Here is a 22,601-nt window from a genome sequence, read left to right on the forward strand (position 1 = left end):
AGGTTTTTGTTTTTAAGATGAAATAGTCTTAAAATGAGGGTGAATGGGAAATGGAAGGAAAATGAAATTTTTGAGTAAAATTATAAGTTTTCTCCTCTTGACAATGAGACATTGTCCCATATTGAAAGAGGAAGAGATTTTTGGTGGGTATATATATAATTGCTCTTCTTGTAACTCTTAAAGAGTTAAGAAGAAAGCAAGCCTCGCGCCGTCGCCGTCGTCGTCGCTCGGCTTCGGCTTCGGATTCGGATTTGGTCAAATGATTTTTTTGGACCAAATTTATTTGTTAATAGTAAATATTAACGTAAGATTATCCGCATTTGTAACGGATATTTTTCAATCCGTGTATTGACCACAAGGCAGCCGCCTAATGCTCTTCCCACCATGATTGTGCTTGCTCCACAAACAAGCTAATGCTTGCTCCACCATGGAGGGTGGACGATTGTTCTTCTTCAACACTGGCTGCTATATATATGTGCAGCAGCTATTGAAGAAAGACACACAACACACAAGACACAAACTGAAATCGCTCAACAGATTTGGCTATACATTGCACTCCTTCCTCTCAGCATTTCCATACGATTTTCTGAGTTTCTACTCCCTCGTTCTGCATTGTTTTTAACTTCAAACAAAGCAACTGTAAGTGTGATTTGCTACCGAACTTTGTGTTCGCTGAAACACTGGGGTTTGAAGTACTGCTACACCAGTGTGTGATTCGTTCTATCCTAGGAGAAAATAATCCATTACCTTGGGTACTAGGGGGGATTAAATTCCTTAAGGAAACACTGTGAATTCAGTGGGCTCGAATTAATTACTGTTTTATTACGATAACTTATATTTTGCAGAATTATTATTTACAAATACAGCAATATTGGCGGGACTAACAATCTTAAGAAATTTAATATTTATTTCTGTATTTGTGTTATTCTTATTATTCTGCAAACTAAAACCTTTGTGGTTTTGTGTACTCCCGTTTTGGAGAGTAAAGCCTTTGTGGCGATTTATTGGAGATTAAAATCTACGTGATTTTTACTCCTATTTGAAAACGTGTATTAAACGTTTGTTTGTGTCATTTTTTTTAACAAAAAAAATGACGACTGAAAGCAAAAACCAAGTTGTTCCGATGGTGACTGCCAACGCATCGACAAGCCGAACACCGGCGTTGGCACCGGCAGAAAAACCTGAAAAATTTTTCGGGATTGATTTCAAGCGCTGGCAGCAGAAGATATTCTTCTACTTAACTACGTTATGTCTACAGAAGTTCATCAAGGAAGATGTTCTTGATCTGCCAGATAAAACTCCAGAGAATAAATGCGTTGTTGATAAGTTCTGGATTGCCACAAAACTTGTGAGGGGAAGCCATTCTTACGGTTAATCGAATATTAAATCGAGTGCCCCATAGCAAAACACAATCCATTCCATATGAAAAATAGAAAGGAAGGAAGCCCAACTTGAATTATTTTAAAGTATGGGGGTGTTTGGCAAAAGTGCAAGTTCCTAAACCCAAAAGGGTAAAGATAGGACCGAAAACCATTGATTGTGTTTTCATAGGATATGCGACAAATAGTAAAGCATATCGATTTCTGGTTCATAAATCAGAAAATTCCGACATTTATAATAATACGGTTATAGAATCAGATAATGCTGAGTTTTTTGAAAATATATATCCGTATAAAAAAGAATATGAGTCGTTTGGTGAAGGATCTAAATGACCTCGGGAAGAAACAAAAGAAAGTACATGTAATCAGGAGAATCCAAGACGTAGTAAACGTCAAAGAACGTCTACTTCATTTGGACTAGATTTAGTAACTTTCTTATTGGAAAATGATCCTCAAACATTTAAAGAAGCTATGACTTCTTCGGAATCATTGTTTTGAAAAGAGGCAGTCAATAGTGAAATAGAATCCATATTAAACAACCATACATGGGAATTGGTTGATCTTCCTCCTGGAAATAAACCTTTGGGTTCTAAATGGATTTTTAAGAGAAAAATCAAAGATGATGGCACTATTGATAAATTCAAGGCAAGACTCGTAGTCAAAGGGTATAGACAACGAGAAGGTCTAGACTACTTTGATACATACTCTCCAGTTACAAGAATTACGTCCATACGGATGTTAGTAGCATTAGCTGCAGTGTATGGTCTTGAAATTCATCAAATGGATGTTAAGAAGGCCTTCTTAAATGGAGAGTTGGAGGAAGAAATTTACATGGAACAACCTGAAGGGTTTGTGGTTCCAGGTAAAGAAAAGAAGGTATGTAGACTTGTTAAGTCTCTTTACGGACTAAAACAAGCACCCAAACAATGGCATGCGAAATTTGACCAAACAATATTGTAAAATGGTTTTAAGATAAATGAATGTGATAAATGTGTGTACATTAAAAATGTTCCAAATCACATAGTCATTGTTTGCCTATATGTGGATGATATGCTGATAATGAGTAATGACATTGCCAACATAAATGCTACTAAGCGTATGCTCAATAGCAAGTTTGATATGAAAGACTTGGGAGTTGCTGATTTAATTCTGGGAATTAAGATCCATAAGACTCCTCAAGGTCTGGCATTGTCACAATCTCATTATATTAAGACAGTACTTGAAAAATTCAAGCACTTGGGCTTTAAAGTTGCAAAGACTCCAATTGACGTGAATCTTGCATTAGCAAAGAATAAAGGCCAAAGCATATCACAATTGGATTATGCTCGTGTGTTGGGATGCTTAATGTATATCATGAATTGTACACGACCAGATATAGCTTGTGCTATAAGTAAACTGAGTCGATATACGAGCAATCCAGGCCAATCTCATTGGATGGCAATGAAACGAGTTTTGGGATATTTAGAACATACCCAGAACTTTGAATTGCACTACAGTAATTTCCCTGCGGTGATTGAGGGATACTGTGATGCAAATTGGATCACCGGTTCAACTGATTCTAAGTCCACAAGTGGATATGTATTCACTATTGGTGGAGGAGCGGTATCTTGGAAGTCGTCCAAACAAACATGTATTGCCCGCTCTACAATGGAGGCTGAATTCATAGCCTTAGATAAAGCCGGTGAAGAAGCTGAATGGCTCCGGAATTTCTTGGAAGACATTCCATTTTGGCCCAAACCGTTGGCACCAATATGCATACATTGTGATAGTCAAGCGCCAATTGGAAGGGCTGGGAGCGTTATGTATAACGGTAAATCTCGTCATATACGACGAAGACATAAAATCATTAGGCAATTACTCTCTAGAGGAATTATCACGATTGACTATGTAAAGTCAAGTGATAATGTGTCGGATCCACTTACAAAAGGCCTAACTAGAGAGGTAGTTGAGAAATCGTCAAGGGGAATGGGGCTATGGCCGAGAATAAGTCATTGTGGCGGTAACTCTACCTAGAAGACTGGAGATCCCAAGATCTAGGTTCAAGGAGATCAAACAAAGTCATTAATGACGGTTCAACATTGTCAAATAAAATTTTAGTCCGTTCTCGTGATGAGACAATGTTCAGTACCAAGGATAAAGCATTAAGGCTTTTTAATGATTTCTAAATTTGATACGGGGTATATCAAATAGTGTATCTACAGGATGACACGTTTAGGAATCACCTATGTAAGTGTGAAGTGTTAGCCGCTTCAAGGAGAACTTTGTAAGGCCAGTTCTCTACGCACTTATGAAACCAGGCGGTGTTCATGGCTGAAACGAACACAACAATGAGAACCAAAGACGGTTAAGGGTTGATTGTGTGACTTATGGTTGTCTAGGTATACACCAAAGATCGACGGTTCAAAGATATCAAATCTACCGATTGACCGAGTATATCCGACATAAGTTTACTACGGAAAGTTCAAAGGGAAACCTACTTATCCAGATGCGATTAATCCTTGCTTGTAAATCACACAGTTTTTCCATGCATACTTCCGTGATATAGCCATTCCCCATTCATGTGGGGGATTGTTGAGGTTTTTGTTTTTAAGATGAAATAGTCTTAAAATGAGGGTGAATGGGAAATAGAAGGAAAATGAAATTTTTGAGTAAAATTTTAAGTTTCCCCCTCTTGACAATGAGACATTGTCCCATATTGGAAGAGGAAGAGATTTTTGGTGGGTATATATATAATTGCTCTTCTTGTAGCTCTTAAAGAGTTAAGAAGAAAGCAAGTCTCGCGCCGTCGTCGTCGTCGCTCGCTCGACTCGGCTTCGGCTACGGCTACGGCTTCGGCTTCGGCTTCGGATTCGGATTCGGATTTGGATTTGGTCAGATGATCGATTGATTGATTAATTTTTTGGACCAAATTTATTTGTTAATAGTAAATATTAACGTAAGATTATCCGCATTTGTAACGGATATTTTCCAATCCGTGTATTGACTACAAGGCAGCCGCCTAATGCTCTTCCCACCATGATTGTGCTTGCTCCACAAACAAGCTAATGCTTGCTCCACCATGGAGGGTGGACGATTGTTCTTCTTCAACACTGGCTGCTATATATATGTGCAGCAACTGTTGAAGAAAGACACACAACACATAAGACACAAACTGAAATCGCTCAACAGATTTGGCTATACATTGCACTCCTTCCTCTCAGCATTTCCATACGATTTTCTGAGTTTCTACTCCCCCGTTCTGCATTGTTTTTAACTTCAAACAAAGCAACTGTAAGTGTGATTTGCTACCGAACTTTGTGTTCGCTGAAACACTGGGGTTTGAAGTACCGCTACACCAGTGTGTGATTCGTTCTATCCTGGGAGGAAATAATCCATTACCTTGGGTACTAGGAGGGGATTAAATTCCTTAAGGAAACACTGTGAATTCAGTGGGCTCGAATTAATTACTGTTTCATTACGATAACTTATATTTTGCAGAATTATTATTTACAAATACAGCAATATTGGCGGGACTAACAATCTTAAGGAATTTAATATTTATTTCTGTATTTGTGTTATTCTTATTATTCTGCAAACTAAAACCTTTGTGGTTTTGTGTACTCCCGTTTTGGAGAGTAAAGCCTTTGTGGCGATTTGTTGGAGATTAAAATCTACGTGGTTTTTACTCCTGTTTGAAAACGTGTATTAAACGTTTGTTTGTGTCATTTTTTTTAACAGAAAAAATGACGACTGAAAGCGAAAACCAAGCTATTCCGATGGTGACTGCCAACGCATCGACAAGCCGAACACCGGCGTTGGCACCGGCAGAAAAACCCGGAAAATTTTTCGGGATTGATTTCAAGCGCTGGCAGCAGAAGATGTTCTTCTACTTAACTACGTTATGTCTACAGAAGTTCATCAAGGAAGATGTTCCTGATCTGCCAGATAAAACTCCAGAGAATGAACGCTTTCTCGTGATTGAAGCGTGGAAGCATTCTGATTTTTTATGCAAGAATTATATTCTTAGCGGACTGGATGATAATCTGTATAATGTATACAGTAGCGTGGAGACGTCAAAAGAATTGTGGAATGCGCTTGAAAAGAAATATAAAACTGAAGATGCCGGGATGAAGAAATTCGTTGCCGCAAAATTTTTGGACTACAAAATGGTAGATAGCAAGTCTGTTATTACCCAAGTCCAGGAATTGCAAGTGATTATTCATGATCTACTTGCTGAAGGTCTTGTCATCAACGAAGCATTCCAAGTAGCAGCAATGATTAAGAAGTTGCCTCCGTTGTGGAAGGACTTCAAAAATTATTTGAAACACAAACGAAAGGAAATGTCCCTTGAAGATCTCATTGTTCGGTTGAGAATCGAAGAGGACAATAAAGCTGCTGAAAGGAGAGGCCGTAGAAATTCAACAATAATGGGAGCAAATATTGTTGAAGATAACAAAAAGAGAAAGAAGGCTTCTGGTCCGAAATACAACCCAAGCAAGAAGTGGTTCAGTGGAAACTGCTACAACTGTGGGAAAACCGGACACAAATCTACGGAGTGTCATGCTCCGAAGAAAGACAAGAAAAGGGGTCAAGCAAACATGGTAGTAAACCATGATGATGTTGATAACTTGTGTGCCATGCTTTCTGAATGTAACTTGGTGGGAAATCCTAAACTGTGGTGGTTTGATTCAGGAGCCACTCGCCATGTTTGTGCAGTTAGAAGAAGCTTTTGCTACTTATGCTCCTGCTGGACCCGGAGAGACAGTTTATATAGGAAATGCTTCAACAGCAAAAGTTGAAGGATATGGGAAGATATTTCTGAAAATGACTTCTGGCAAGGTCATGACTTTGAACAATGTCCTTCATGTTCCCGAAATGAGAAATAATTTAGTCTCTACTGGACTTCTTGTTAAGCACGGTTTTAAGTGCATTTTTGTGTCCAACAAGGTTGTCATTAGTAAGAATGAAATATTTGTAGGAAAAGGTTATCTCACTGAGGGCCTTTTCAATCTGAATGTAATGGTTGTGGAAAACAATAATAATATTTCAGCTTCTTCTTACTTACTTGAGTCAAATGATTTATGGTATGTACGTTTGGGTCATGTCAATTATAAAACCTTGCGGAAAATGATTAACTTGGAAGTACTGCCCAAGTTTGAATGCGAAAAATTAAAATGTCAAACATGTGTGGAATCTAAGTATGTTAAATATCCTTATAAGTCAGTTGAAAGGAATTCAAATCCTTTAGACTTAATTCACACAGATATTTGTGACATGAAGTCAATACCATCTCGCGGTGGAAAGAAGTATTTCATAACTTTTATTGACGATTGTATTCGATATTGCTATGTTTACTTACTGAATAGTAAAGATGAAGCAATAGACGTATTCAGGCAATACAAAAATGAAGTTGAAACGCAACTTAACAAGAAAGTAAAAATGATAAGAAGTGATAGGGGTGGTGAATATGAATCTCCTTTTGAAGAAATATGTTTAGAATATGGAATTATTCATCAAACAACAGCCCCTTACACGCCCTAATCTAATGGGATTGCGGAAAGAGAATCGCACATTAAAGGAGATGATGAATGCGTTGTTGATAAGTTTTGGATTGCCACAAAACTTGGGGGGAAGCCATTCTTACAGCTAATCGAATATTAAATCGAGTGCCCCATAGCAAAACACAATCCATTCCATATGAAAAATGGAAACGAAGGAAGCCCAACTTGAATTATTTTAAAGTGTGGGAGTGTTTGGCAAAAGTGCAAGTTCCTAAACCCAAAAGGGTAAAGATAGGACCGAAAACCATTGATTGTGTTTTCATAGGATATGCGACAAATAGTAAAGCATATCGATTTCTGGTTCATAAATCAGAAAATCCCGACATTCATAATAATACGGTTATAGAATCAGATAATGCTGAGTTTTTTGAAAATATATATCCGTATAAAAAAGAATGTGAGTCGTTTGGTGAAGGATCTAAACGACCTCGGGAAGAAACAAAAGAAAGTACATGTAATCAGGAGAATCCAAAACGTAGTAAACGTCAAAGAACGTCTACTTCATTTGGACCAGATTTTGTAACTTTCTTATTGGAAAATGATCCTCAAACATTTAAAGAAGCTATGACTTCTTCGGAATCATTGTTTTGGAAAGAGGCAGTCAATAGTGAAATAGAATCCATATTAAACAACCATACATGGGAATTGGTTGATCTTCCTCCTGGAAATAAACCTTTGGGTTCTAAATGGATTTTTAAGAGAAAAATCAAAGATGATGGCACTATTGATAAATTCAAGGCAAGACTCGTAGTCAAAGGGTATAGACAACGAGAAGGTCTAGACTACTTTGATACATACTCTCCAGTTACAAGAATTACGTCCATACGGATGTTAGTAGCATTAGCTGCAGTGTATGGTCTTGAAATTCATCAAATGGATGTTAAGAAGGCCTTCTTAAATGGAGAGTTGGAGGAAGAAATTTACATGGAACAACCTGAAGGGTTTGTGGTTCCAGGTAAAGAAAAGAAGGTATGTAGACTTGTTAAGTCTCTTTACGGACTAAAACAAGCACCCAAACAATGGCATGCGAAATTTGACCAAACAATGTTGTCAAATGGTTTTAAGATAAATGAATGTGATAAATGTGTGTACATTAAAAATGTTCCAAATCACATAGTCATTGTTTGCCTATATGTGGATGATATGCTGATAATGAGTAATGACATTGCCAACATAAATGCTACTAAGCGTATGCTCAATAGCAAGTTTGATATGAAAGACTTGGGAGTTGCTGATTTAATTCTGGGAATTAAGATCCATAAGACTCCTCAAGGTCTGGCATTGTCACAATCTCATTATATTAAGACAGTACTTGAAAAATTCAAGCACTTGGGCTTTAAAGTTGCAAAGACTCCAATTGACGTGAATCTTTCATTAGCAAAGAATAAAGGCCAAAGCATATCACAATTAGATTATGCTTGTGTGTTGGGATGCTTAATGTATATCATGAATTGTACACGACCAGATATAGCTTGTGCTATAAGTAAACTGAGTCGATATACGAGCAATCCAGGCCAATCTCATTGGATGGCAATGAAACGAGTTTTGGGATATTTAGAACATACCCAAAACTTTGAATTGCACTACAGTAATTTCCCTGCGGTGATTGAGGGATACTGTGATGCAAATTGGATCACCGGTTCAACTGATTCTAAGTCCACAAGTGGATATGTATTCACTATTGGTGGAGGAGCGGTATCTTGGAAGTCGTCCAAACAAACATGTATTGCCCGCTCTACAATGGAGGCTGAATTCATAGCCTTAGATAAAGCCGGTGAAGAAGCTGAATGGCTCCGGAATTTCTTGGAAGACATTCCATTTTGGCCCAAACCGTTGGCACCAATATGCATACATTGTGATAGTCAAGCGGCAATTGGAAGGGCTGGGAGCGTTATGTATAACGGTAAATCTCGTCATATACGACGAAGACATAAAACCGTTAGGCAATTACTCTCTAGAGGAATTATCACGATTGACTATGTAAAGTCAAGTGATAATGTGTCGGATCCACTTACAAAAGGCCTAACTAGAGAGGTAGTTGAGAAATCATCAAGGGGAATGGGGCTATGGCCGAGAACAAGTCATTGTGGCGGTAACTCTACCTAGAAGACTGGAGATCCCAAGATCTAGGTTCAAGGAGATCAAACAAAGTCATTAATGACGGTTCAACATTGTCAAATAAAATTTTAGTCCGTTCTCGTGATGAGACAATGTTCAGTACCAAGGATAAAGCATTAAGGCTTTTTAATGATTTCTAAATTTGATACGGGGTATATCAAATAGTGTATCTACAGGATGACACGTTTAGGAATCACCTATGTAAGTGTGAAGTGTTAGCCGCTTCAAGGAGAACTTTGTAAGGCCAGTTCTCTACGCACTTATAAAATCAGGCGGTGTTCATGGCTGAAACGAACACAACAATGAGAACCAAAGACGGTTAAGGGTTGATTGTGTGACTTATGGTTGTCTAGGTATACACCAAAGATCGACGGTTCAAAGATATCAAATCTACCGATTGACCGAGTATATCCGACATAAGTTTACTACGGAAAGTTCAAAGGGAAACCTACTTATCCAGATGCGATTAATCCTTGCTTGTAAATCACACAGTTTTTCCATGCATACTTCCGTGATATAGCCATTCCCCATTCATGTGGGGGATTGTTGAGGTTTTTGTTTTTAAGATGAAATAGTCTTAAAATGAGGGTGAATGGGAAATAGAAGGAAAATGAAATTTTTGAGTAAAATTTTAAGTTTCCCCCTCTTGACAATGAGACATTGTCCCATATTGGAAGAGGAAGAGATTTTTGGTGGGTATATATATAATTGCTCTTCTTGTAGCTCTTAAAGAGTTAAGAAGAAAGCAAGTCTCGCGCCGTCGTCGTCGTCGCTCGCTCGGCTCGGCTTCGGCTACGGCTACGGCTTCGGCTTCGGATTCGGATTCGGATTTGGATTTGGTCAGATGATCGATTGATTGATTAATTTTTTGGACCAAATTTATTTGTTAATAGTAAATATTAACGTAAGATTATCCGCATTTGTAACGGATATTTTTCAATCCGTGTATTGACCACAAGGCAGCCGCCTAATGCTCTTCCCACCATGATTGTGCTTGCTCCACAAACAAGCTAATGCTTGCTCCACCATGGAGGGTGGACGATTGTTCTTCTTCAACACTGGCTGTTATATATATGTGCAGCAGCTGTTGAAGAAAGACACACAACACACAAGACACAAACTGAAATCGCTCAACAGATTTGGCTATACATTGCACTCCTTTCTCTCAGCATTTCCATATGATTTTCTGAGTTTCTACTCCCTCGTTCTGCATTGTTTTTAACTTCAAATAAAGCAACTGTAAGTGTGATTTGCTACCGAACTTTGTGTTCGCTGAAACACTGGGGTTTGAAGTACCGCTACACCAGTGTGTGATTCGTTCTATCCTGGGAGGAAATAATCCATTACCTTGGGTACTAGGAGGGGATTAAATTCCTTAAGGAAACAGTGTGGATTCAGTGGGCTCGAATTAATTACCGTTTCATTACGATAACTTATATTTTGCAGAATTATTATTTACTAATACAGCAATATTGGCGGGACTAACATCGACTTGCTTTTTATTTGGGGAACGTTTGAGTTTAGTTCTCGCAGCTATGTTTTTAGTGGGGACATTCTGCCATTCTCATACTTTCCTGTCTAAACTCATGGCAAGACAAGAAAGTTTAATTATTTTCTGCATTAAATCGTAGTTATTCAATCAAATTTCTAGATCCTTCAAACACTCTATTTTTACTTGTTAAAACAAAAAGATGTATATAACTTGACTTGTTTCTTAAAGATTCTATTTATACTTGTTAAAACAAAAAGATGTATAGGCAATCAAAGATTCTTTCTCATATGGAGTCACTGCATCAGAGAAGCGTCCACAATTGACTCAAAATTTTGCTTCTTTCCAGCATTGCACACCAAAACTTCTGAGATGAGTTAATGACTTGAAATAACTGAAATTTGATGAGACGAGTATTTTGTTCGAGGATGGCTTTATTTTATTGATTGACAACTTACAAAGAATTGGATGTTTTACATACAAAAGAATATATGAACAGGAAGAAATAGTAGAGCACAAACACAAGTATACGAGACCAAATCAGTTGTATTCCTAGAAATACAAGTAGTTGGAGGAATCTGGACAGTTACTGGTGTCTCTACAGAGTATAGCTCGAGCTTCAACAATTGAACGAGGGGGCTCAATATCCTTCTCTTGTAGAGCATTTCCTTGCAATCTTTGCATTTGGGAAGCAAATATATCATCCAGAATCTGTAAATCAAACCATGCTGAATATGTCATCAAGAAATATTTGCATAAATATTACATTATATATACTGAATTTTAGCTCCACTTACCCCAAGAGCATGGTAAGAACCACTATACCACACTCGGTTCTCTTTTCTTCCTTCTAAAAATTTCAGTATGATCTAGCATAATAAGAAAAAATAACAAAATGCCATTAACTCAAGGGTAAAAAGAAAAAAAGGTTAATTAATCGTTGTAGTGAATAGCTCATATTTGAGATGGTCACTAGATAAACCAACCTGTCCCATTTTGTCCCAAAATCCACGGCAGATTGCAACAAATATTCCACTCGTAAAAACTTCTTTCAAGTTGCTTATGGAATCTGAGAGTTGTGAATTCAACAATTGCATTCTTTCACGGATTTCAGCCTCCCCATCTGCTTCCTTCGTTTCCTCCAAAATCCTTTGCAAACGTGTGCAACGATTTGCTTGCATCTGTTATCACATGGAGAAAAAGGTGAACCTCATTCCATGAATTAATGTTCCAATAAATAGTCGTGATTGATTGACAGTGAACGCATTAGATATCACATGGAGTAAACACATCACACATGGTTTACTCTCACCAATAAATAGCTAAATATGAGATAGTAGTTGCTTATCACATGGAGTAAACACATCACACATGGTTTACTCTCACCAATAAATAGCTAAATATGAGATAGTAGTTGCTTATCACATGGAGTAAACACATCACACATGGTTTACTCTCACCAATAAATAGCTAAATATGAGATAGTAGTTGCTTACATTAGTAGCAAGCTTGATTATTATTGCTTGCATGTAGTTTTTGTATTTAGTCCTCAGCAATACCGTAACTCCATTCAGTTGCTCCCCGAAAGTGGACTTCTTCTCTCCATTCGCTGGTAGATAGGATGCCCATGACTTCAATATGTCTTCTAGTTGACAGTGTAGAACGTCTAGAATTCTCTTGATTGTGTTCAAGAAAGTGCCCAACTGTCCAAAAAAAGCCCCAGCATATTTAGTTAGTTATGCTTCCTCTGCATTTGTGTGTATTAGCAGCTTATGCATCTCTTTGTTATGACACTAAATAACCTGTCCATCTATTACTAGCACTTACCTGATTAGGAATGCTATAGAGAGTAGTTGATTGCCTTCTTGCTAATTTCTGAACTTGCATGCCGAGCTTCTTTGGAATGCTATCCTTCAGTGGGGTCAAGATATCATTGTACTGTTTCTCTATGGCTTTTATAATTGCTCTTTCTACATTAGCAACAGCCTGTGATATCAACAGAAAGCTTTAATCAGCAAATGGAAGGGGTTCTCAGTTATTTATACATTTGCACAGCCATGAAACAGCATCAAGCATCTGTCTATATGTTTCCATGGATATGAAAATAGAGCTTACATTCTCCAAAATGACGGTGTACTGAGGCCAACGGTTGATTACTACTTCATACTCAGTTAACATTTGTTTGGTTTTCTCAAACATTTCTTCAGCAAAAGGAGAAGTAGAATAGTTCGTAATAACACCAGACCATAACACCTGATAGTTAGAATATGGAAAATCTTTAAGCCTCTCTTGCACAATATAACAAAACAAAAGGGGTTATTTCAAGTGAAGATTAAGAGCTGAGTTACCTTTTCTGCCTTGCAAAGCTCAAGTAAGTGAAGTTGCATATCCTCTATCCATACCATTATATAACTATGAAAGAGACCCCTCGAGTCTACACCACCTTGCACTCGACTGAATCATGGAAGAAAAGGAATAATAAATAACTTGTCTAAGAAAGCATAACGATTTCTTTGCTTCGATACAAATTTACTTGCGTTCAATATAACCTAATGTTCCATGAGTCTAGATTCCTCTCAAAATCAGCTGCTGCAATCAAAAGTTCATTCACATGTAGAGAAGGACTTGATGGAGGCCATGCAGCGAGAAAGTTCTTGAGCCTCTTACACAGTTCAGTGCTGTAAACTGAAGCCGTGATGCTTGTAAGGTCAATTGAACTGAAAAATGAATGTGCCCACTGTAAGACAATCTGAAGTTTTTGTTGGCAGTTTAAGTTGCACAACTGCAACAGCCAGCATAATACGAGAACTTAGAGCGGTAATTGTTGGCGTTTTTAGCCCTAACTTGACATGAATTTCATTGAAATGCATGACAATACAATCATGGATATGGACCAACAGATTGATGTCAAATGCATCTTATTTTTAGTTGCAACATACCTTGGAAGTATATGTTGATTGTGGATCTTAATATCTGCCTGGATTTCATTTGATATGCGGGAGCAAAGGTTCTTCATTTTCGAATAAGCAGTAGTTATTGTTACTGAATCCATGACAAAGCCGTCTAAGTTTGTTGACAAGAATTCATCAGTTTCAACCATGTGTTTTCGGCACCTCTTTGCTGCTGCTATCTGTTAAATCATATTTTCATTAGACTTATGATGAGACATCAACAAGTGTAAGCAAAACCAGACAACCAAATGCTCTACTCATTTACCTGTATATAGTTTCTAAGTGTCATCTGAGCATCTTGAGCAAGTATGTCATGGAGAAGAGTGTAAACTTGAACGGCAGGAGCAAGTGCTGGTGCTGCAGTTTCTGCTACAGGAGCCGAAATGTCTGCTAAACCTGTGGAACAGTTTTCATCCAAGGACTTGTAGTTTTCAAACACAGTGGCCAAGAGACTTCCAACTTCTGTTTCGCAATCCAGAAGCAAACTTTTCTGAAACAAGAAAAATTGTAAGTTTGCGTTCTCTGCTCAGGTGAACTTTTCGCCGGCTTACTGAAACTAGCATGTCCAGTTACAATGATTTTAACAATTCAAAAAGATAAGCCAGTATTGAAATAGTAAAAGGTAAAGGATCAACTAGATAGGCCACTTGTAAATGGTAACATATGCCTTCGCTTGAGTTTCTGAAAATGCTTTTACCTCCTCTTTAAATATATTGTTTTCTGTCTGAAAGAAGAAACTAATAACAAAATTAATATCACAGTTGAGAAGGGTAAGGTCGCATCATTGTTCTATGATACCATTTATCTACGACATCTCACTACTCGGGGAGGGATCCTGAAGAAATCATACTTAAGGATCCAACAAATCTTCTACATAGAGGAGCCAAATTTCAGGGTTCAAAGAAAATGTAAAGCAGGTCAAATAAAATGGCAGAAGAGAGTAAAATATTTGAAAGACAAAGGATGCGGCAATTAATTTAAGAAGGTTTGAAAATTTTTGCAATTACGGGAAACTAGATTAGCAATTACGGGAAACTAGATTAGAATTGGATTTTAAGAAATAATTCTGCAAAATGTCTAAATCTCCAGAATCACACCATCATCGAAGGTTTGAGAGTTCAGAGTTTGATACCTCTTGTCTTGTTAAACTTTTGTCGCTCCTTGCCTTCATCACTGGCACAAGCAACTCATGAATGAGCTCCAAACAATCTTTCGTTGGAGTGGCAACATCCATGACATATGAAAGGTACCTATTGAACTCTACTTAGTCAGCTTTGCTTAAAAGAGACATTAAGGGATATACCATTTGCATATATCACAAGCGTACCTTAATTTAGTATAGGTATCTGAGACCCCATAGTACTCAGAAAATTCTGTCAGTAACCAGTTCCAAGGTCCCTCAGACCTTAAACTTCGTGTACTGAATTGTTGAGCACGCATGGAAGCCTCCAGTAACAGATCATATGCAAGAGTCTCCGCAATAGGTCCACTCTGTTATAAATGGGAATCAAACACGTCACAAGTTTTTATTAACTCCTGCACCTATAAAATGAGCTAAGACACTATACACCAGCAGCAGTTTTGAGTATGTAGATTTTAATAATAATTGACAAATAATACTATTAGCTACAATCAAGAAAAATGCTTTTGTAGAAGAAATGCTGAGACCTCAAGTCAGAAAGGGCCAAAGGATAAAGACCTCGAGTTAAATGGCTTAAGGTTAAGTCTCCAGTCTGTAGCTGTTTTTTCTTCTTTTCTTTTATAAGCGAGAAAGAAAAAGATACATATTTAGCATGTCAAATGTTATGTGCTAGCTAGAAAATATGTATAAATCTCAAGAACGGAGATAGGCGATGAGGCCGATAGAATGTTACACTTACCAAAATGAATTAACAACCACTAGCTTAAGGGAAAGATAATGAATAAGCTTAGAAATCATACTTTTTGCAGATTCAAATTTAAATGTTACTCTTCTGACTTCAATTGAAAAATATATGATGTTACCTACTCATATTTAACTTAGATTACGACAAAAACATTCATATTCCACGGGACAGAAGTGAAATATGGTGGAGTGTCCATGTTAAAAACCTTGACTTGTGTTGTCTCATCAGTTGTCAATGTACAATTGATTGATAGCTGGACCTTCCCAACACATTCATTATCATCATGATAAATGGGCCACCAGCGAATCTTATCATTCTGGAACAATTACGAAACTGATGTAAGAAGGCAGTATAATGAGAATTTCAAAGCTGAATAAAATAGCCATAACAATATGACCTATTGCAGGATTAGACATACATTACTGTCAGTCACGGCTGAGATCGGTATTGAAGTTCGACCCAAAGTACTTCTCTTCATATCCTGTACTTCAAGCAAAAGAGCATCTCCTTGGTTCTCTGGGAAACTGTATTCGGAAATGTGTTAGATCTCTGTATGTATGCGCTGAGGAGCTATATCTCCCGGACGAAAGTATCTTGTCTGGAGAAATTAACATCTGAACACAACTGTTTGATATCAAATATAAAACTGAAGTACAGGACTATTCTTACATATGAGAATGCAAGCATCGGGACATGGTGTCACAAAAATCTAAATATAATCATCATATTTCCTAACTACTTATAAAGGTGACCATACAATTGGAATCTTGACACAAATGTTCTTTTTCCTCATCTTGCAAATTCTAATCAGCGAAAAGAAGTGAATCTCATAAAGCTTATTGTTGTAAGATAACCGCACAACTGGAAGTCTTCTCATTCCTAACAATATTCAGGACACAGTTCACTGGATTATTTAACTGGATTATAAGCATTATAGAACCAGTATGAAGTAAAATAACAACTTACAAGTCATGGTGATCACCACTTCCAGGCTGCAGCATAACAGCAGAATTTGGTTCAAATTTAGTATCTTCCATTGAACTCTTCAGGAGAACTAAGCATCTCAAGGATTCTGCAGACAACATCGTGGAAAACATCTATGTTATTTATGTACGAGGATCTTAAAACTCTACATGGTTTTTATTTGATTTTGATAGTTCTAGAAATCTACTTATTGTCAGAGCGTGCATGAATTCCTAACACGTACATAAGAACCAATGTAGATCATCAATACGTTACTAGTTAATGAATCAGCTAGGCCCCTATACCAAACTAGGTTGGATCAGTTGTATGAATCGGTGGGAACCATTACACACTATTCGGGCCATCTCATTCCAATATATTTTGTCTTTTAGAACAAGCTAGGAGTTCTTTAAAACTAGAGTGTTCCCAAGTCTCACACAAATCCATAACCACGTTAGAAAACCTCCTTACACAATCTAATACAGATGTAACAACTAGCTGGTATCGCCTATATGGTTTGATTGCTTCCATTTTATTAACTAGGCTGCCTTAATTGCGAGAGGTGGTAGTTCTTCATATGATTTTAGGTCTATATTGGCCCCATTTAGCACCCCTCAATCATCATATTGTCTCGCCTAGAGAAGACCATCACCATCAATGCCTTTATCAGGAAATAAGAAAAGAAAAAAAAAAGTCAATCAGGTCGCTATTTTATCATCTAGAATAATCATTCTAAGAGAATCAAGCAAGCCGTTCGTGTCAGAATTCTGTAAACCTTTTAAAAGACAATGTTTTTTCAACTCCACATGCATTTTTGGTACTTGTTTCCATGAGCCAATTGAAGAGAAAAGATCATTCAATAAGAAGTACTAACCTTCGGATGTCAGCAGAAATGAATGAATTTTAAGAGAATTGATTCCATTTTTAACCAGTGAAGAAACAACTATGTTATTATTTGATTTTGATAGTTCCAGAAATCTACTTATTGTCAGAGCGTGCATGAATTCCTAACACGTACATAAGAACCAATGTAGATCATCAATACGTTACTAGTTAATGAATCAGCTAGGCCCCTATACCAAACTAGGTTGGATCAGTTGTATGAATCGGTGGGAACCATTACACACTATTCGGGCCATCTCATTCCAATATATTTTGTCTTTTAGAACAAGCTAGGAGTTCTTTAAAACTAGAGTGTTCCCAAGTCTCACACAAATCCATAACCACGTTAGAAAACCTCCTTACTAACACAATCTAATACAGATGTAACAAGTAGCTGGTATCGCCTATATGGTTTGATTGCTTCCATTTTATTAACTAGGCTGCCTTAATTGCGAGAGGTAGTAGTTCTTTTGATACACTTCTCTTCATATGATTTTAGGTCTACATTGGCCCCATTTAGCACCCCTCAATCATCATATTGTCTCGCCTAGAGAAGACCATCACCATCAATGACTTTATCAGGAAATAAGAAAAGAAAAAAAAAAGTCAATCAGGTCGCTATTTTATCATCTAGAATAATCATTCTAAGAGAATCAAGCAAGCCGTTCGTGTCGAATTCTGTAAACCTTTTAAAAGACAATGTTTTTTCAACTCCACATGCATTTTTGGTACTTGTTTCCATGAGCCAATTGAAGAGAAAAGATCATTCAATAAGAAGTACTAACCTTCGGATGTCAGCAGAAATGAATGAATTTTAAGAGAATTGATTCCATTTTTCACCAGTGAAGAAACATGTCGGACATATTCTGCTCCTGCCTGCATGCTAATTGCACCTCGCATTGAGTTTGTGCTCTTAAGTTTCCTCTTTGGTATGATTCTTAACTTTCTTACTGCAATTGGTTTTGAGATGGTGTCAAGCATTATATACTATGCAAGTAAAAGATACACATTACATCACAGAATAAGATATCTGCTTGCAATATAGTGTCACGACTTTTATTTCACTTTCTTCATCTGGAACATCTAAAGGCTACATTCTAACACATCTTAGGCAAAAGATAAGTCAACCTGTCAAATTTTAGCTGGAAAATAATGTGCCTAGAAGGGAGCAAGACGTCACAGAGATTAGTAGATGAAACCATAACTTATTATTCAAATATGATTCACAGCTATTATTTAATGAACTACCCATTCTAACGCATCTTAGTCGAATAAGTGAACTATTTTACTTTAACCAGAAAGTAATGTGTCTAGAAGGGAACAAGATCATAGAAATTGCAGGATTAAACCATAACTTATTATTCAAATCTGTCTTCACAAACGGAAAAAAAAAAATAGCTCTGAACTATAAGTAATGTGTCTAGAAGGGAACAAGATTCATAGAAATTGCAGGATTAAACCATAACTTATTATTCAAATCTGTCTTCACAAAAGGAAAAAAAAAACTAGCCCTGAACTATAAATTACCTACCTTACCTCCGAGGCTCGGACACACACACACAAATAAAAACCAAGGACCTGCACTATCTATTACCTCAAAAATTAAGCATAAATAAGCGTTCTTGATGTATAAGCGTTCTTGATGTATACCTTCCACACGAACCTTCCCCACTAGTTTTCTCACTTTCAAGGGCAATGTTTGTCCATTATTGATCCTTTCTGTTGTCTGCATGCCTCGAGGTTGCAGCAACAGTTTCTGCAAGCTGCGAGTTGAATAAGATGGTGAGGGAAAAATTGTTGTAGCCATTAAAGCTGCTTTTAAAGTGATTCAATAGGAGAAAATACAAGCTAGCATACCAGAAAGCACTTCGAAGCAGCTGGCATTCATCGCGTAAAAATTCCGGTGCTTCAACACATCCTCTTGCCCAAGCATTTAGGCATAGACGAATGCAGGCATCATAAGCCAAGAGAACTTGCCATCCATTTTGACTGATGTTTCAAAGAAATGCTCAGTAGTTGCAATCTAATAAATAAGGTTTAGAAGAAGTACACATCTTTTATGAACCCTAATGTGGACTGACACCAAAGGAAAATGGCTATACGTAGAGCTACTTATAGTGGAGTAGTAAATAAGGTGCAGAGGGAAGCAGAAGTCTTTGGCTTTATCAATATGAGGGATGTGCAAATTAAGTTATTGCTAGATTCTGCTACCATTTCAATGAGAACCTACTCAACAAATCCTGCGGGTCAGACTAAACTTTTGCTAATGGTTCCACTCACCTAAAACCCTGTCCAAACCTTTTCTTTTTTCGGAAGAAGTGTGTCTGCGTCTTTTTTTTTTTTTTGGGAAGGGGGGGGTTGATTATCAAACATATTGAGTCAACATAAGGCCATGGCAAAACACAAACCCTTTATGCTCTTTAATTTATAAGTAACTTTCTTATTATTATTCAAAAACCCAAAGTTTTATGTGGACTTCTGCTTAGCCAAGGAACATGCTATAACCGGAGCAGGAAATGCCACAGTTCCGCACTAAATCATAAGCCTTCTCAAAAATATACTTCTTTTTATTCTCCTTTCTTTTTTGTTGTAAACTAGAGAGGCAGCAAGATAATTGAAGTAAAAAAGTAAAACCTGGTATCATAACGGCTTGGAAATCCCACAGAATTTCCTTGCTTGAAAGAGAGCACAGTGTTTGTTTCCACAAAAGTTGTTTTATCTTCCCTGTACCAAAATGAAACAGTCATTGAAATGAAAGACAAAAATGTTTCATATGCTGAATGTCATTTCACTTTTTCATACCCTCGGCTTTCAGTCTCTGAAAGAATTTGTTCACTTCTATGACAAGCCTCTTCTGGAATATTTTTCTTATTGCTGTCCTGAGTTGTATACCAGGCCTCTTCTGGGGTTTCTTGAATATGTTTCTTATTATTGTGCTCAGTTCCAGAAAACCCTCCAGAAGTGCTCAATCCACTTCCACTTTCTTGTTCAGAGTTCTCTTCATCTGCTCCAATATCCAATATGGGTGGTGCACTTGGGGTTCCTAAGTCATTTAGCCTACCAACAGGTGTTGCCTGCATTACATACAGTTAACCTCTTATCAAGAAAAACTCAACTTTGATCATATAACCAATCAATCAATGATGGGAAAGGCTAAAGATTACCCCTTCCTATAATACCTAAATATCTTAATTTTACCCTCCGTCATACTATATCCATTAGAAAGTTGTCTCATATTTGCCTTTGACCTTAACATACCTCCAAAATGAAGTATAACGGAAGGTAATTTTAAACCACAACAAAACGTAAGTGGTTAATTTAAACCTTTTATACCCAAAGTTTTTTAAGACGTGGAATCTACTAACAGTCCATGCTAGAGCCAACAACAACAACATCAACAACCCAGTATAATTCTACAAGTGCGGTCTGAGGAGGAAAGTGTGTACACAGACCTTACCTCTACCCTGGGGTAGAGAGGCTGTTTTCGAAAGACTCTCGGCTCAACAAGATGAAAAGATACAATAGTAACAACAACAAAGGCCAGAAAGATATACCAACAACCTAAGTACCAGAAAAATAGATGTAAAAAGCAATAGCAATATCCAGAAACAATGGCAAGATACTCGGAAACCGCAGCAGTCCATGCTAGAGCCACTTAAAGGAAAGGGCAAAGACCAAACTCTTTGCTAATCGCAAAGGTACAATAGATGGCCTCAAAGTATAAGGAATAGTAAAATTAAAATATATCAGATAGTAGATAATTGAACCTTTTCCTATAAATTGATGATACTCCAATATAGCAAACTAATTGAGAATGAAGAGTAATGTTGAACTTACGTAGGCACTATGTGGTTGAACTTTATCACGCAGATAGCTAGGAACACTACTCAAAGGTGTAGCTTTGTGTTCGCTTCCCATAAACTCCTGCTCATTAAATCTCCTAATTCCATTTTCTGGTACTTCAATTCTAAGATTCTCTTGTAAAATTCCTCTATTAAGTGTGGAGCCATGTCGATTGCTTAATCCAACTCCTTTAACTTCACATCCGTTTGTACTCAATGTTTCTTGTTCAGAGTAGTGGCCGTCGAGTTCATCTGAAGCTGAAGCCACACTCTCACTCTCATCACCATCAAAGTCGTAATCATAATCATCTTCATTGCTGTCTATACTAAGTGTTTTCACTGTGTTATGGGGTTTTAGAAGACCCGAGTGAAATTTCAAGGGTGGTAATATATGTGAATTTGGGGTGTAAGTGGCTAACGGAGATCTGGGAATTAAGTATCTATCATCAAATTTTTCAGATAATGGCGATCTTGCATTACATGATTGTTTTACTTCAGTCCCCTGCACCCAAAAAATTTACCATATCAAGAATCAATTAGGAAACAAAATTAACAAGAACTCAGATGTAAAAACGAGTGGATATTTACAAAGTCGCAAACTCAGAAATTTGGCTTACCTGTTTGATCCAGTTAATTGCAGACTCGTCCAAACCTTCTGTAAACATTTCTGTTTGTTGGTTTCTACAAAAAGCAAATGAAGGAATGAAAAGGGTAAATTTGAAGAGGAAAAAAAGGAAAGAAAGAAAGCTGAGGAGGTATAATGGGGGGAGAGAGAGAGAGAGAGAGAGAGAGAGAGAGAGAGAAGAAGAGCGGTCTTTTGCTGAGTTGGGAAGTCCACCTCCTTCTAACGGCTAGTTTGAAAAAGGCTGAGATGAATTTAATACTATTTGCTGTTGCTGCCTCCCAAATAATTCTTTTCTATTTGCCGTTCGAGGCTAAAGCCTTCCTCCTCGCGTATGATTTGTCAAGCAAAAATTTAATTAAAAATTAGAGGAATTTACACATAATACATATGCCATTTGTTTTGTATATAATGTTGAACTACCCGAAATGTTTTTTAGACAAAACTACTAAATATATACATATGATATTTGTTTTATATATATTTTTTATCAATTTATGATTGAGTAAAATTAAATATTAAAATATGAATGTTATAATAAATTATTCTAGAATTTCAATTAGTGATCAACAAAAGCAAAATACTCGTTGAAAAATGAAATTAATGTTAATTTCACTGCTTATAAAAGGGAATTTTAAAGAAGAATTAACCTAAATAGCCATTCACATAACCACTTAGACTAATATATATATATATATATATATATATATATATATATATATATATATATATATATATATATATATATATACATGTATAATCTATGTATATATGTTAGAAAAAATAAACAGAAAATCCAGTCGGCTATTTGTGTTAAATCCCAATTTGAAATCATACTCCGTAATAATAAAAACCTAAAAAGGAAATGAATCATACCTCATAATAAAAAACCTTTCTTAATTATTTAATATTATTCATTAAATAACGTT

General features: G+C 36.9%; 1 protein-coding gene across 2 annotated transcripts in view; it reads right to left on the reverse strand.

Annotated features, from left to right (window-relative positions):
- LOC104097776 (uncharacterized) overlaps positions 1-21,883 on the reverse strand; it is a 121,538-nt gene extending 99,655 nt beyond the window's left edge. The window contains exons 1-22 of one of the 2 annotated variants that reach the window (XM_009604392.4): positions 21,668-21,881; positions 21,046-21,552; positions 20,011-20,282; positions 19,843-19,932; positions 19,066-19,197; positions 18,859-18,971; positions 17,994-18,158; positions 16,330-16,435; positions 15,782-15,887; positions 15,569-15,679; positions 14,805-14,968; positions 14,610-14,727; positions 13,743-13,967; positions 13,466-13,656; positions 13,076-13,243; positions 12,875-12,980; positions 12,642-12,779; positions 12,354-12,512; positions 12,023-12,229; positions 11,513-11,707; positions 11,324-11,395; positions 10,943-11,237 (exon numbers count right to left, since the gene is read on the reverse strand). In XM_009604392.4, coding sequence (XP_009602687.1) covers positions 11,079-11,237; positions 11,324-11,395; positions 11,513-11,707; positions 12,023-12,229; positions 12,354-12,512; positions 12,642-12,779; positions 12,875-12,980; positions 13,076-13,243; positions 13,466-13,656; positions 13,743-13,967; positions 14,610-14,727; positions 14,805-14,968; positions 15,569-15,679; positions 15,782-15,887; positions 16,330-16,435; positions 17,994-18,158; positions 18,859-18,971; positions 19,066-19,197; positions 19,843-19,932; positions 20,011-20,282; positions 21,046-21,552; positions 21,668-21,715 — 3,552 coding nt within the window. In that variant the 5' untranslated portion in view covers positions 21,716-21,881 and the 3' untranslated portion in view covers positions 10,943-11,078. Of the gene's footprint in view, positions 1-10,942; positions 11,238-11,323; positions 11,396-11,512; positions 11,708-12,022; positions 12,230-12,353; positions 12,513-12,641; positions 12,780-12,874; positions 12,981-13,075; positions 13,244-13,465; positions 13,657-13,742; positions 13,968-14,609; positions 14,728-14,804; positions 14,969-15,568; positions 15,680-15,781; positions 15,888-16,329; positions 16,436-17,993; positions 18,159-18,858; positions 18,972-19,065; positions 19,198-19,842; positions 19,933-20,010; positions 20,283-21,045; positions 21,553-21,667 lie in introns of those variants that run through there. The other variant, XM_070181437.1, reaches the window with a different exon arrangement.
- Positions 21,884-22,601: the final 718 nt, after the last annotated feature.

This window comes from Nicotiana tomentosiformis, chromosome 7, assembly GCF_000390325.3.
Source record: "Nicotiana tomentosiformis chromosome 7, ASM39032v3, whole genome shotgun sequence".
Lineage (NCBI taxonomy): Eukaryota > Viridiplantae > Streptophyta > Magnoliopsida > Solanales > Solanaceae > Nicotiana > Nicotiana tomentosiformis.